The 13,395-nt window shown below is 45.7% G+C and overlaps 1 protein-coding gene across 1 annotated transcript; it reads right to left on the reverse strand.

Moving 5' to 3' along the window:
* Nucleotides 1-9,715: 9,715 nt before the first annotated feature.
* LOC119272489 (integrin-linked protein kinase 1-like) lies at nucleotides 9,716-13,052 on the reverse strand. The gene is made up of 12 exons (XM_037553966.1): nucleotides 12,290-13,052; nucleotides 12,117-12,191; nucleotides 11,906-12,010; nucleotides 11,717-11,802; nucleotides 11,504-11,624; nucleotides 11,323-11,402; nucleotides 11,105-11,167; nucleotides 10,826-10,947; nucleotides 10,662-10,747; nucleotides 10,411-10,520; nucleotides 10,165-10,293; nucleotides 9,716-10,049 (listed from the first exon to the last, which is right to left on the reverse strand). The coding sequence occupies exons 1-12, from the start codon at nucleotides 12,758-12,760 to the stop codon at nucleotides 10,043-10,045; spliced, it is 1,455 nt and encodes a 484-aa protein (XP_037409863.1). The 5' UTR covers nucleotides 12,761-13,052; the 3' UTR covers nucleotides 9,716-10,042.
* Between the last annotated feature and the right edge of the window lie 343 nt (nucleotides 13,053-13,395).

The following is a 13,395-nucleotide window of genomic DNA, read 5'->3' on the forward strand; positions in this document are numbered from 1 at the left end:
CCCACCCGTGCGACCACCATTTCTGCCGTTTTCGTCGCCACCGATGACCCCCACTTCGGCTGGAAAATGGGCAACCAAGACCCGTCCGCCACCCGGTCGGCGCATCGCCGCCAGAAACCACTGTCGTGCGCACCCAAAAAAAGGTTCGGGACAAAATCTCTTGTCCAGTCCACCACCCCGGCAACTCCTGTGGTGGTGGTGATCTCTTTGGCGAGGATAGAGTTTGAGTTCATTCATGTGTTTGGTTGGGCTCGATCCGCGACAAACAAACTTCCTATGATGTGGTGGTTTTGAATCAAACTTGATCGATGTGATGCCTTTAGAACTATACATGTTTAAATTTGAAATCTTGATCCATGAAACCATATGCTTGTTAACGTTTGATATGTTATGCATGTATATATTGAAATATTTGAATGATTGATGATGTATTGTGCAATTGTTTGAAATTTATGCGGCTAGTCTAAAAGAATTGATGCTTTTTTTTACTCCTCTAACTTTACGGGATGGGCTATCATCCAGTTTTAGAGGAGTAAAATTTTACTCTTTAAAGATACTGGGCGGTTTGCTCCTCTAAACTTTAGGGGAAAGTAATTTTCCCAGGGGAATTCTATCATATGAAATTCCTCTAAAATTCCTGTAAACTAGAAGAGACCTTAACTTAAACGGCTGAACCCATCTGGAACTAGAACCGAATAAAACACAGAAACGCTAAAAAAACATGGGATCGACTAAAAAAGGTGCAAATCATTCCTCGACCGAAACCAATGTGAAAGTAACAACGATAACACGAGATGATCAGATCCTTAGCTTAAACACACAGTGTAAAAATACTAGCTGAAACACATCAACACTCACTTCCCACACTACACATGCATGTTGATCTGTGTCCGGCGGAAGGCCCACTAGTAGAAAACAGGGCTTTGGTTCAGGCCGGGTCAGCCCATTAGTCCCGGGTCAGTCCAGAACCGGGACCAATGGGGGCATTGGTCGCGGTTCGTGAGCCTAGGGGGCCGGCCGGGCCACGTGGGCCATTGGTCCCGGTTCATCTGGACCTTTTGGTCCCGATTGGTTGGATGAACCGGGACCAATGGGCCTCGCTCCTGGCCCACAACCATTGGTCCCAGTTCGTGCCTCAAACCGGAACTAAAGATTAGACCTTTAGTCCCGGTTTGAGGCACGAACCGGGACTAATGAAAATGGGACCTTTAGTCCCGGTTCGTGCTACGAACCGGTACTAAAGGTCCCATTTTCAAACTCTACCCCCTCCCCCGTGGATCGCCTTTACAGTTTAAAAAAAATGATGGAAATGTCAAAAAAATAAAAGAAAATAAGTTTCCCATGTGATATGTGGTCTAGTTGTTGGGAAAATTTGCAAATGTGAATTTTGACTTTATTTGCAAAATCTCTCTGAAATTTGTAAAAATGGGCATAACTTTTGCATACTAACTCGGATGAAAAAGTTTTTTATATGAAAAATCATCTACTCGAAAAGTTACATCCAAATTTAACGGGGAACCCCGTTAAACATTTTCAAAATCCTCAAAAACCTAATAGAAAAAAGTTATGGGGCTTTTAAGATCTAGAGTGAAAAAAATCGAAAACAATTCAAACAGTGGGCAAACTGTGGTCAAACAATGGTCAAACTAATTATTCTAGAATATTAGTGTTACTAAATAATTATTTCTGTTATTTCAAGTTTGGTCAAATCTGGTCAAACTAATTATTCAAGAAATATTAGTGTTACTAAATAATTATTGTTTTTTAAAACAATAGTTTCAAAATAAAACTATGAAATGTGTCACTTCATGCTCAAGCAAAATTCCTAAAGGTTAATAGGATTGACATCTTAGTATTGTCAGGAAAACAACAAGTGCAGACTTGGAGCAAGGGAGAATAGAACCCGAAAGTTAAGCGTGCTCAGGCTGGGGGAGTGGGAGGATGGGTGACCGTTCGGAAGGTTAGATGATTTGAAATGATGAGGGGTGATTAGAGGATAAATTGAGAAGTGATGAGGGGTGGTGATTACAGACTAGAGGTTAAAATAATTCAGAAATTTGAAAATAAAAAAAAAAATTAATTTTTTTTTTTAAAAGTCATAAAATTTCCTTTAGTCCCGGTTGGTGTTACCAATCGGGACTAAAGGTGGAGCTCCACGTGGCCGCGCCCTTTAGTCCCGGTTCTGGATTGAACCGGGACTAAAAGAATAGGCATTAGTACCGACCCTTTAGTCCCGGTTCCAGAACCGGGACTAAAGGCCCTTATAAACCGGGACTGAAGACCCTTTTTCTACTAGTGACCGGACATCAACTTTGAAGACACAGCCTAACAATTTGCGCACAATGCCTACTGCTACCACGCATCAACTAAGTCACTCGACCACATAAGTACTAATCAGTCTCCGCCGGCCGGTCGGCTAACAGGTAACAACTCGGCGCTCTACTCCCCGTGGACGGCGACCCATCCGAAGTCGAGGTGGGCGGCGGCGGCGGTGAGGGCGCAGACGACGCGAGCCACGCCCAGGGAGACGGGCCCCTGCTCGCCGAGGAGCATGTCGGCGACGGCGTCGAGGGCGAGGAAGATGCAGAAGGCGTTGAGGCCGAGGGCGAGCAGCACCCCCCCGCGGAGCAGCAGCCTCTTCCAGCGTGCGAAGTGCATGATCCTCCCTCCGTTGGCGGCCGGCACCGCCGTGACGACGCCGAGGACCAGCCAGGCGGCCAGCAGGGTGGGGGCGTAGAGCCGCCGCCGGGCGGCGTCGCGCTCGCCGCCGCCGGTCGCCAGGATGAGCGTGGCCGGGAGGAGCCACAGGAGCGGCTTGCGGGCCGCGTCGCGGAAGGCCATGGCGGGCGAAGCTAGCTAGCTTGCTGGTGCGAGGCTGCGAGTCTCCCTCTGCTTTCGCTCGCTCTGTCAACTTCAACCTAGGCAAGCTGGGAATCTGCGTTGTTGCTGGGTACTGTGAGCATGCATACGGTAGGGTAGATTTATAGTAGCCCAAGCCACAACGGTGGGTTAATGTGTCCTGCGCCATTGCTCGTCTCTTGGCAGCAAGTAGATGGAGCCGATCGAGCGCGTGTATTCAAAGCTCTGCTGCTGCGCCTGAGTATACAAGAGATTTGATCGTATCAACCGTATCACACGAAACAGTAGTGGCCTGACATGACAGGGAAAGGGGTAGAGCGGAGCAGCCGAGGGAGGCAAGCATGGCTTGGACCAGCGGTCAAAAGCCTAGACTGGCACGGGATTACCACGGCAGATATGAGATACGCTGCACAGTTGAGAGAGAAGATCAGCAGCGCGTACAGTGCGTCGCAAGTTTTCATCGTAGCAGCAAGAGAGAGCATGCATGCATGCTCCACGCAGCAGGCGCATCTTGGCAAGCAAAGCGCAATGCCTGCGAGCCTTAACTCGTGTGCAGCCGTGCAGGCACACAAATCCTAACACGTTCAGCCGCGGTGCGCAAGCTTGTTAAGGTTGCCCGTAATGAGAGTATCATAGGTAGTATCATGCATGCCAACTAAGCAATTTTAATGAAGTGGCATAAAATTAAATGAAGAAAGAGAGGTACATTTAGTCCGAGCTATATGAAGGTGTTCCCGCCAATCAAGTTTATGTATCTCGGGTTCAACAGCCTCTTGTCGAGCAAGTGAACCTCCGTGTGCTTGGCCTTTGGGTGGCTGTCTCCGTGCCCGCCGGCCATGCTACACCAGGTCTCATTGAACAAGACAAACCCCGTTCGTCTGGTCAAACTCCTGTTAGCCATGCTCATGCACCGTTGTTGGTTGCCCCCACAAGTTCGCCTGCTATATGTAAATGCTCCTGCGCATATCACCTTTGGCCTCTGCCAATGTTCTTTTTTTGTGAAACAATCTGCCAAGAACTGAGACCGAGCCTTTTTACCCGCTCCACCTCCACACACTGCTGCTCCGTCTGTGCGTCCACCACGCTTTTGACCGCCTTGACCGATGCACAAAACGCGCAGCGCCTGCTCTTCTTTCACACTCTCGGCAACATGCATGCTACGCGGGAAAACGATTGCTGTGTGGAGAGATCGGAGAAGATTTACCCTGGTCCTGGTCATGGGTTGGATCGACGACCCGCTGCTTCCCTCCGGCTGGGTACTGCGCCGACGCCTGCGTTTCCTGGTTCCACCTGCAAGATGACCGGGTTCAGCACAACACAGCACAGCACGGCTGCATGCAGGGTGGGATGGTGGACAGCATGGTCGCACCATGCGATTTTGCTCTAAAGAAACACTTTTCATAAGACGAAATCATCATTTAAGAATACCGCTTGCAAATGGTTGTCATCGGGGAGTTTTACTGTGTTTTTTTCCCACAGGACGGAGGGATGGGGAGGGCGTGTGCTTTATTTTTCCGCGAGATTCAAATTTCAAAATAAAATATCTTGCGAACCTAGGGTTCAAACTACAAGCCATTTTTATTGAGATCTCATGTCAATAGATTTTGATGGTTTTTTTTATTGTAACTTGTACTCTAAAAGATACTAACATACATGTAGTCGTACTATAAAAGATAACATATATGTAATCCACAGGGTAACATTACTTTCGAGACCGATCTATATAGCCTTTAACATTACTCCTCCAGTTAACATTGAATCGCTATTTGGGACGTGGTTAGCTGGGGTTGATCATATTACCACGGCTCGTATTCGGATTGGAATATGTGCGCTTATATGGGCTATATGGAATTGCAGGAATGATATGATTTTTAACAGACAACATACTTTAACTTTCTTGCAAGTCATCTTCAGAGCTACCGCATAGATCTGTAGGTGGTCCTTACTCACTCCTACGGACTCCAGGGAGCCTTTGGTTACTGGGTGCAACCTGTGGGAGATGGTAGCACGTGCTATATTCAACCGGTTGGCGGTCGCATAATAGGATAGGAGTCTAGGGAGCTTGTCCTTTACATTGTCATACCGGTTGTGATATTGATCATTCACTTTTGTTTCCCTTTTTGCTCCGCTTGCGAGCTATAATACTTTTATGACTTTGTGCTACTTCGAGACTCTTTAATAAGATGGCTGCATGCATCGTTCTGATGCAGAGGCCGGGGGCAAGCCTCCATTTCCAAAAAAAATAAAAATACATAGGGTAACATACATGTACTCCTCCGGGAGGTAGTGTGCTCTCATGTAGCGTAAAATTGCTCTCCACGTGTAGTGCAACATGTGCTTCGTTGTGGGTCACGCCTATGTTGCACTCGATAAGTACGTGAAGCACACATGTGATGCATGTGCCATAGAACATGTGTAGTAGGTGCTACAATGTATGTTACAATATGTGTAATGCGGGCGCTACAGTATGCTTTCTACGGTACATGTGCCGCGCTGTTACAATACACTCGCTACAATATGCCAAAATTGCAATACAATGCAAAAAGAGAAAAGAAAACTAGGATCACTACCACGTGTTGCTCACCCTTGCGCCCCGCTTCACCGAAAGTCTACATGGGTGACTTTCGTTGTTACCCTAACCTCCTCCATATTCCCTTCGGGGTGGCAACGATGGTTGAATTTTCCGAACAATTTTGGTTCAAATGGCTAGTTTTATCTTACTGTGTTTTTCATATTCTTAAAAATAATTTGGGAAGTGTCTTGCGTCTGGATGTTCCAGATGTAATGATTTCCTTGCTTAATACATTCCAAATATTTGGGTTACAAAAACCCGTTAGGCATTTTTCGAGTTGAAATTTCATAGATTGAGATCATTTTGATCGAAGTAAATATTGATTTGCACTCTACCATCATTATAACTGACGCAACCGCCATCATTGAGTCCACCTGCATTCGTCCAGAAGTTCAGATCCGACAAGTTCTTCATGTCTTGTTAGGGTGCCACGTGATCAATGATTCGTGGTTGCTACTTGCTACAACCTTTGTGGGCCCCTTTGAGTCGGTCAATCATGTGAACGACATTGTGGAACCGACAATAACAAACTCATAATGGTGATGGGAGAGATATTAGGGCACCCATAGTGTGTGCCCGATAGTATTGCCAAATTGTGTTTTGGCTTATGGTAGCCCCATTACATGTGTAGACTAGTGCCATAGCCAAACAAATGGGAATTAGGGAATTTCGTGCTCTAATGCCAAATTAACCAAGGCAATAAAATACGATATGAATCTCAGCAAACTAGTGCAAGCAATGTGGGGTGGGCATAGATGTGGCAATTTCATCTCTCATAACGCAGTGGGGCCTACTATACATAATTTGCGAACCAGATACGTTGTGAAGAACTAGTCCATTTGACACCGATGTGGAAGTTCTGATCGCATCAAAAATTTGGAATCATCACATGCCCTTGATGTCATCCATGTCGTGCCTAGACCCATATTCCTCGGTTAAAACGTTTTCGGATGTGGTGGAGAACGGGATTCCATCATTGACATCTCCTCCAGGCTCCAACCGCATCTGACGCAAAGTCCTAGGGTGACATCTCCTCCAATTTCACCCGATACCTACCCAACGGTCGAAACTAGTCACCCTGGTATCTGCATGCTTTTAGTCACATCATTTAGTCAAAAAGATTATCAATAAAGGCCAATACCAACTAAACCTATGCCTTGTGAGGCGAGAAAGCGCCTAGAGATTGATCCAGTATTGTATATTTCAGGTCCTTAATCAGACCAATTTTCACTTCACAGAATTGTCGCTCCACTCAGATACATTTTGAGGTGAAAATTGGAAAAAAAATCCAAAATAAACCATGAACTTATAGGCAAAAGCTAAGTCAAACCTTGTACTTTCAATCCCTGAAATCTACGTGCCAAACTCTCTAATCCCTCTAATCCCGGTCTATTTTTGAACCTTGAGAGCATTCCCAAAGAGTGAGTGTTGACGTGGGAGGTCGAATCTTGAGATTGTTGACTGCGACTTGACTGGGCAGGTCCACCAGCCGTGAAGCAAGTTTGTTTTCTTTTTCGTAACATGTGATGTAAAAAATGCCGAAAAAGAGAAAAAATCGAACTTGCAACCTAGCGATGTTGAACTACTCACCCTAGCCACTAGAACCAATGGCTGTTAGTGCTATAATGAGAGGACCAGACAATTTAACCGCACACCCCAGCGTTGAGAATTGAAAACATTTTTTAAGGGCAACCAAATTTTCAAACTGTAAACAATATTTGAAATATCCAAAAAAGTGCGAACACTAATTCTGAATATTTTTTTTAAAAGTGGATAATTTTTTTCAACACAGTTAGTTCTGAAAAGGCAAACACAATTTGAAACATACTATTTTTTTGTAAAAAATGGGAACAAACTTTTAAAGTGCATTTTTTTGTTTTTTTAAATGGGGACAAATTTTGAAACCTTAAAAAATGAGTAACAAAAATGTTTTGACATCGATTTTTTTTCATGAGTTTTAAAAACTGTATGTGAAATGTTAAAATGAGAATGTGTGATTCAACAATATATTCCGTACATACAAAAAAAGTTCACAAGTTTCAAAATGTGTTTGTGAGATATCCAAAAAAGGGTATAGGATGTAAAAATAATTTTTGCGTAATGTAAAAAATGTGTCACCCTTAGAAGAATACACGTACCATCATGTAACTGAAAAAAGGGTTATACAATTTTTAAAATGTTTAAAAAACAAATGTTCGTGTAGTTTTATAAAATGTTTATTCTCATTTAGAGATTGTAAAATGTTACTGTGTATTTAAAAATGTTGAAAACATGTATTTTTTTTAAAATGTACATATTTTATTTAAAAAATGCTCAAATTATATCAAAAAATGTTTCATGTGTTCATTAAAAATGTACATTGTGCATTGAGGAAAAATAGACATGTGTAAATAACAATATTGAGGATATCGCTTATCGCCAGCGTCACGGTCGACTTGGGATTAGAGATTAATTGGAAATTGGACGATTAATCGATTTTATCGGTTGACTATTAATCGGCCATTTTTTTACAAATCTCAGGTTTTCAGCACTAAAATATGCTATATTCAACAAAAAAATTGGACAAAAGTGTTAGGTTTATTCTTTGTCTTTGAATCCTTGTACAATTACAAACAAAACAGATGTTCATGTTACATAACAAGGTCTGCAAAAGACAAATAAACATAGTTCTTGCACACATAGTGCTAGAAAATGGGCATGATTTATCGATATAACCCTGATAAATCGCTTGTCAAAGCGATAAATTAGTCCAAACGATAAATAAAAAAGGTATGGCATAATCTTATTGTTTACCCACCGATTAGCGATAAATCGTCTGATTTTTTAAACAGTTGTAAATAATAAAACCGATTAAAACCGGCAAATAAACAAAAAGAAAAAACTACAAATAAAATCAAGAAAGACACAACAGAAAATAAAATGTATGATGAAGAAAGAAAAACCAGTGAAAAGGTAAAGTACAACAAAGGGAAAAGGAAAGCCAAAAAACCAATGAAAAACAAAGAAAATGAATAAATAGAACAGACCAGGCTCGCAAGCGACTGCGCTAATGGGCCAGCCCGATGTGACTTAGCACGTCAGCAAATACCAGCTAAACACTTTCAAGGTTCAAAATAGTCCGGGATCAGAAAGTTTGGTGTGCTGATTTTAGGAATTGGAAGTTAAGGATTTGATTTAGCTTTCGTTTACAAGTTTAAGATTCGTTTTGAACTTTTCCGTGAAAATTACACTTACCTCCTAAAACCCCCTCATTACGGGCTTGATACTCATTAGGAATAGGGGTGGACTAATAAGCTGATTGGCTCGTTAAGCTCGTGTTCGTTAAGAGCATCTCCACTAGCCTCCCCAGAACGTCCCCAGGACACCTTTTTAGGCTCGGTTTTAGACTCGGACGGCACTTTTCACCGAAAAACGGCCCATCCACGCCCCCAACATCCCCTAGGACGTCAAAATAGCGCCGGCAAACCCATGTGAAACCCGGCGCGCTGGGGGTCTCTTGGGGGCGCCGGCACAAGTTCCGGCGAATCATGTCTCACCACATGTCTTTTTTCTTGGCCCACTTAATCATTCTCCTCACAAACTTTTGCTTGGGGTGGGGTGTGACTGGAAAGATGCCCTCTTTATTTCGCCGGATTTCGCCGGATGACCCCCAAGACACCAACTTTTTTGGTTCGATGATGTTTTTGGGGGTGCCAACGGCTGGAGATGCTCCAAGACTCGGCTCATTAAGCTCGTTAAGCTTAACAAGCAGAAAACCCTCCTCAGCTCGGTTCGTTTGAGGCTCGTTAAGCTCGTGAGCGCTTATTAATAGATTCCGATGTGTTACGGTCTACAAGATGAGTGTATATGTGTGGTTTTTAAGAAGGAAGATGGTGACTACAAAAAGAAATGCACTAGTTTGTTGCCTCCTATGTAGATTATATATTAAATAAATGGGCTGAGGTGCTATGAAAATTGTGTCATATAAGACAAAAATATGTAATGTGTTGTTACTATCGAGCTTAACAAGCTGAAATCGATGATTGACTTTGTTCATTAAGAAGCGAGCTATGAGCTTAACAGGCCGAATTATCGAGCGCTCGTTAAGCTCGCAAGCTATGAGGTTTTGGTCCAGCCTATCCCATGTTTTGTAAGTGGAAAACATACAACTATTCTCCCATTCAAAATACGTGGGAACAGTTTTTCGGTGATCGGTTCAAAGTTCACAACCTACATGTGACGGATTCGAGTCACCAAACATCACATGGCAAAAAATCACACAAACAACCCAACCATGGGTAGCAATTAGTCACGCCAGTCACATGATAACGAAAGCCATATTTCTCAAGACAGTGACAGCATAAACATACATCATGATATATCCTAGCTTCTACGGTAGAGCATCATTGTTGTATTCAGACTCTTTGTTCGACAGTACAGCAGCAAAAATTAAAAAAAGACCGTATACTGTATACATGTTGTGTCATCTCTCAGATATCTTTTACAGTATGTATGACAGGGACGTGGATACGGCGATCCTCCAGCTCCATCAGTACCCAGAGAAGAAGCGACGTACGTACACAGGGACGTGGTACGCGTTCGCCTACGTACGTACACAGAGACCTGCCCGTGTCATTTCCTGCCGGACAAAACGCAGAGAGCAAAATCATTCAGTGTTCAGATAACCGGACAGTAGTAATACCGTCCTTTTTCGGATGTTGAGCCTGAAACGCTCAAGTCGCCGGGATACTGACCAGATCTTGAGCGACTCCTTCCAGGCCCCGTGCTTCATGCAGTGCGCGTAGATCTTGTCCAGCCGGACGATCATCTCCGAGAAGGTCGGCCGCGCCATCGGGTGCGTCTCCCAGCACTCCTCGATCAGCCTGCATCGCATTTTTGCATGCACCCAGGGTAGAAGAACAGGGGTTTCTGGCTCATTGTGGTGCTGGTTCTGGTCTAGTGAACTTAAAAGGTGTTTTCATATTCACAAGATAACTCACCCTTTGAAGTCTGAAGGGTACCCCTTGAGCTTGTTCTTCAGCGACGGCCGCATCCCCTCGCATCGGGCTATGACGGTTGTGGATTCCATGTTGGGCAGTCCTTCAACCATCTGACGATCACATCCAGTCAGACCAAAAGAGATCATAGGGACGATTAAGTTATCAAGTCTGAAACCCAGCCGGTAATGTTCTCTGCTCTGCTTTGTGCACATCGCAGAGTAACCGCACATGGAACAGAAAGCTGTACTGACCTCGTAAAGGATGAAGCCGAATGCGTACGCGTCGACGCTCATGTCAAACACCTCGTTTCTGTGCATCTCAGGCGCAGTGTAGTAACCTAGGTTACAGAAGAGCGCGATTGAGTTTGTCAGCGAAATGATCCTCGTTTATATTTTGTTGCTGAGAGTGGGCTTACTGAAGGTGTCGACGATGGCCTCGTGGTTCATCAGTTTCACCTTGTCAGGAGCCATCTTGGACAGCCTCATCAGCCCGAACCCTCCGACCTTCATTAGGCCTCCATTATCCAGGAAGATATTTCTGGCACCTTACCAAGATTCAAATAGTAAAGTACGGCACAACCATGACAAATTTATTTTGTTGCATTAACAGAATATGCGCGGCGTATTTACGCTTCCAAGCAAATGCAAGCAAGAGAACAGACAAAAGACCAGGTTGCTTCATTTCCTCATCTTACTTTGGCTTTAGGTCGCAGTGGATGATGGGGTCTGGCTTGCACTGATGCAGATAAGTCATGCCCCTGAACATCCAGAGTCAGCCGCAGCGAAGACAAATAAGATCATTAGCACTGATGCACATTTCGGCATGGAGCCTCGTCTTTTGTCGAATGAAGAACAATATGACACATGTTTCGGTTTTCAAAGATTGATCTTCTCTTGGGATCAGTAGATATACCTGGCAATGTCAAGGGCATATCTCAGCACCTTGTGGCCATTCAGCCTTCCTTTCCTCTGAATAAGGCTTCCTAAATCAGCCTGTGTTTCAGAATAACTGCATGACTTAGTCCATCCAAGGATATAGGTATGTAAGCTAGATAATGGCTTAAGTAACAGTCTAATTTTGAGATTCTTAATACATTTGCATGGTATTCAGAAACAATCATCATGGGTATGTTCTGCGTGACGGCTCCGATGAACTGGACGACATTCGGGTGCCGGACCTTCTCGAATACCGTCAGCTCATGCCTGAAAGAGTTTCTGTAACAAATGAAAAAAAACATGATTGTCAGATAAATAAATTGGTTGGGCTCTTTAGGGTGAAGAATTGAGGATTGGGATCTGCATCTCACATGGCTTCCTGATCGGAGTAGGTTTCTCTGTCGACTATTTTAACGGAGACCTTGGTTCCGTTCCATTTTGCAACTTGGTACGTGCCCTGTTCGACGCGCACACCGTTAATTTCCCCTCTTATTTTTTCACTAGCTTCATGATATTTCTGTTATCTAAAAAGAAAATGGAAAGAAATCAAATTGCACTACCTTGAGCACTTCGTCCCCTTTCCGGAACTGGAGCTCGCCGGGGTTCAACTCGTACTCCGGTATCTCCCCGGGGTTCGACACCATCATCGGCGTCCTCCTGTTTCTCTGCAAATTACAGACGTTCAAAGACAGAGACCAGCACATGAACCATGAATCCATCGATCATACAAATCAAAGAGACAGTTGATGTGATGGAAAGACAGATATATACCGGGGCCTTTCCACCATGAGATTTCAGAAGATCGTAGATGTCCATGTGGCCGTAACACTTGGAATCGGCCACCGCCTGCATATACATGATCAGAGAAACCAGTGAGACATCGATCATCTGATGCCAATGAAATGAAAAAAATTACGTGGGTCGAATGGTGGATGATGACTGACCGTGCTGCCCCATCGGTCGCGGGCGTCGATGTTGGCCTGCCAGTCGAGCAGCACGCTGACGACCTCGCGCTGGCCCTCGCAGGCAGCGACGTGCAGCGCGGTGCGGCCGTCGAGGTTGATGCTGTTGACGTCGACGCCGCCGTGGAGCAGCGCCTCGACGCCGGGCGCGTCGCCCTGGCAGGCGAGGAAGAGCAGCTGCATGGTGGAATCGAGGTTGTCCGGCACGGCGAGGTCCTGGTCGGCCTGGGAGCCCACGGGGCTCTGGCTCCGGCCGCGCCGCCGGTTGGGGTCCATGGACGACTGCCGCCCGAACAGGTGCCGGTTCCCGCCGCGCCCCGAGCGGGGGGACGACTCCAGCGACGTCTGCCGCCGGAGCTCCCCCGACGGGCCCTGCGTCAGGGACCCCGACGACGCCTGCCGCTGCAGCGTCACCTTGGTGCTGGGCTCCATCTGGCTCAGCTCCTCCTCCATCAAGCTAGCTGCTCAGGCGAGAGTCACGAGCAGGTGCGTCCGGGAGATCTAGGCAGGTGTGATGGATGGATGGATCGATCGTGGTGTCGGCGGCGGATTGGGGTCCCCGAGGCACGAGGGGGTGCGCCGGAGAGCCCCGCGGAGATGGAGAGAGCTTCGGCGGTGGTGGGCTGGGGTGGGGCGCAGAATGAGGAGGGAAGAAGTGGAGGAGGAGAGGAGGAGATGGGATGAGAAGACGGGAGGTGGGGGAAGGGTGGAGTGGACGGAAGGCCTTGCTTCCCGGAGGAGGCCAAGGAAGTTGTTAAAGTTAGCGCGGGAAGGAAGCATGGGATGGATGGAGCCTTTTTGGCGCGTGTTTTTAAACTGCCGTTGGGGAGCGGGAGTGCTAACCGTCGCTGTCGGGGAATGGTGGTAGTCAGAACCGAGTAGGAAAGCTACCGGTGTCTCTTTCGAGCTATGGTCTAATTCCAGCCTGCAATTGTGACAAAATTAATAAGCAGAAAAAAGGGGACAAAAATATATGGAACTAGGATGAATGTTCTTTGGAGCCGACGAAGTAACCCCTGCGTCGCCCTCCTCTGAAAACACGGGGGGCCGATCCCCTGCCTTGCGTCAGTGGCGGAGCCAGAAAATAT

This window comes from Triticum dicoccoides, chromosome 3A, assembly GCF_002162155.2.
Source record: "Triticum dicoccoides isolate Atlit2015 ecotype Zavitan chromosome 3A, WEW_v2.0, whole genome shotgun sequence".
Lineage (NCBI taxonomy): Eukaryota > Viridiplantae > Streptophyta > Magnoliopsida > Poales > Poaceae > Triticum > Triticum dicoccoides.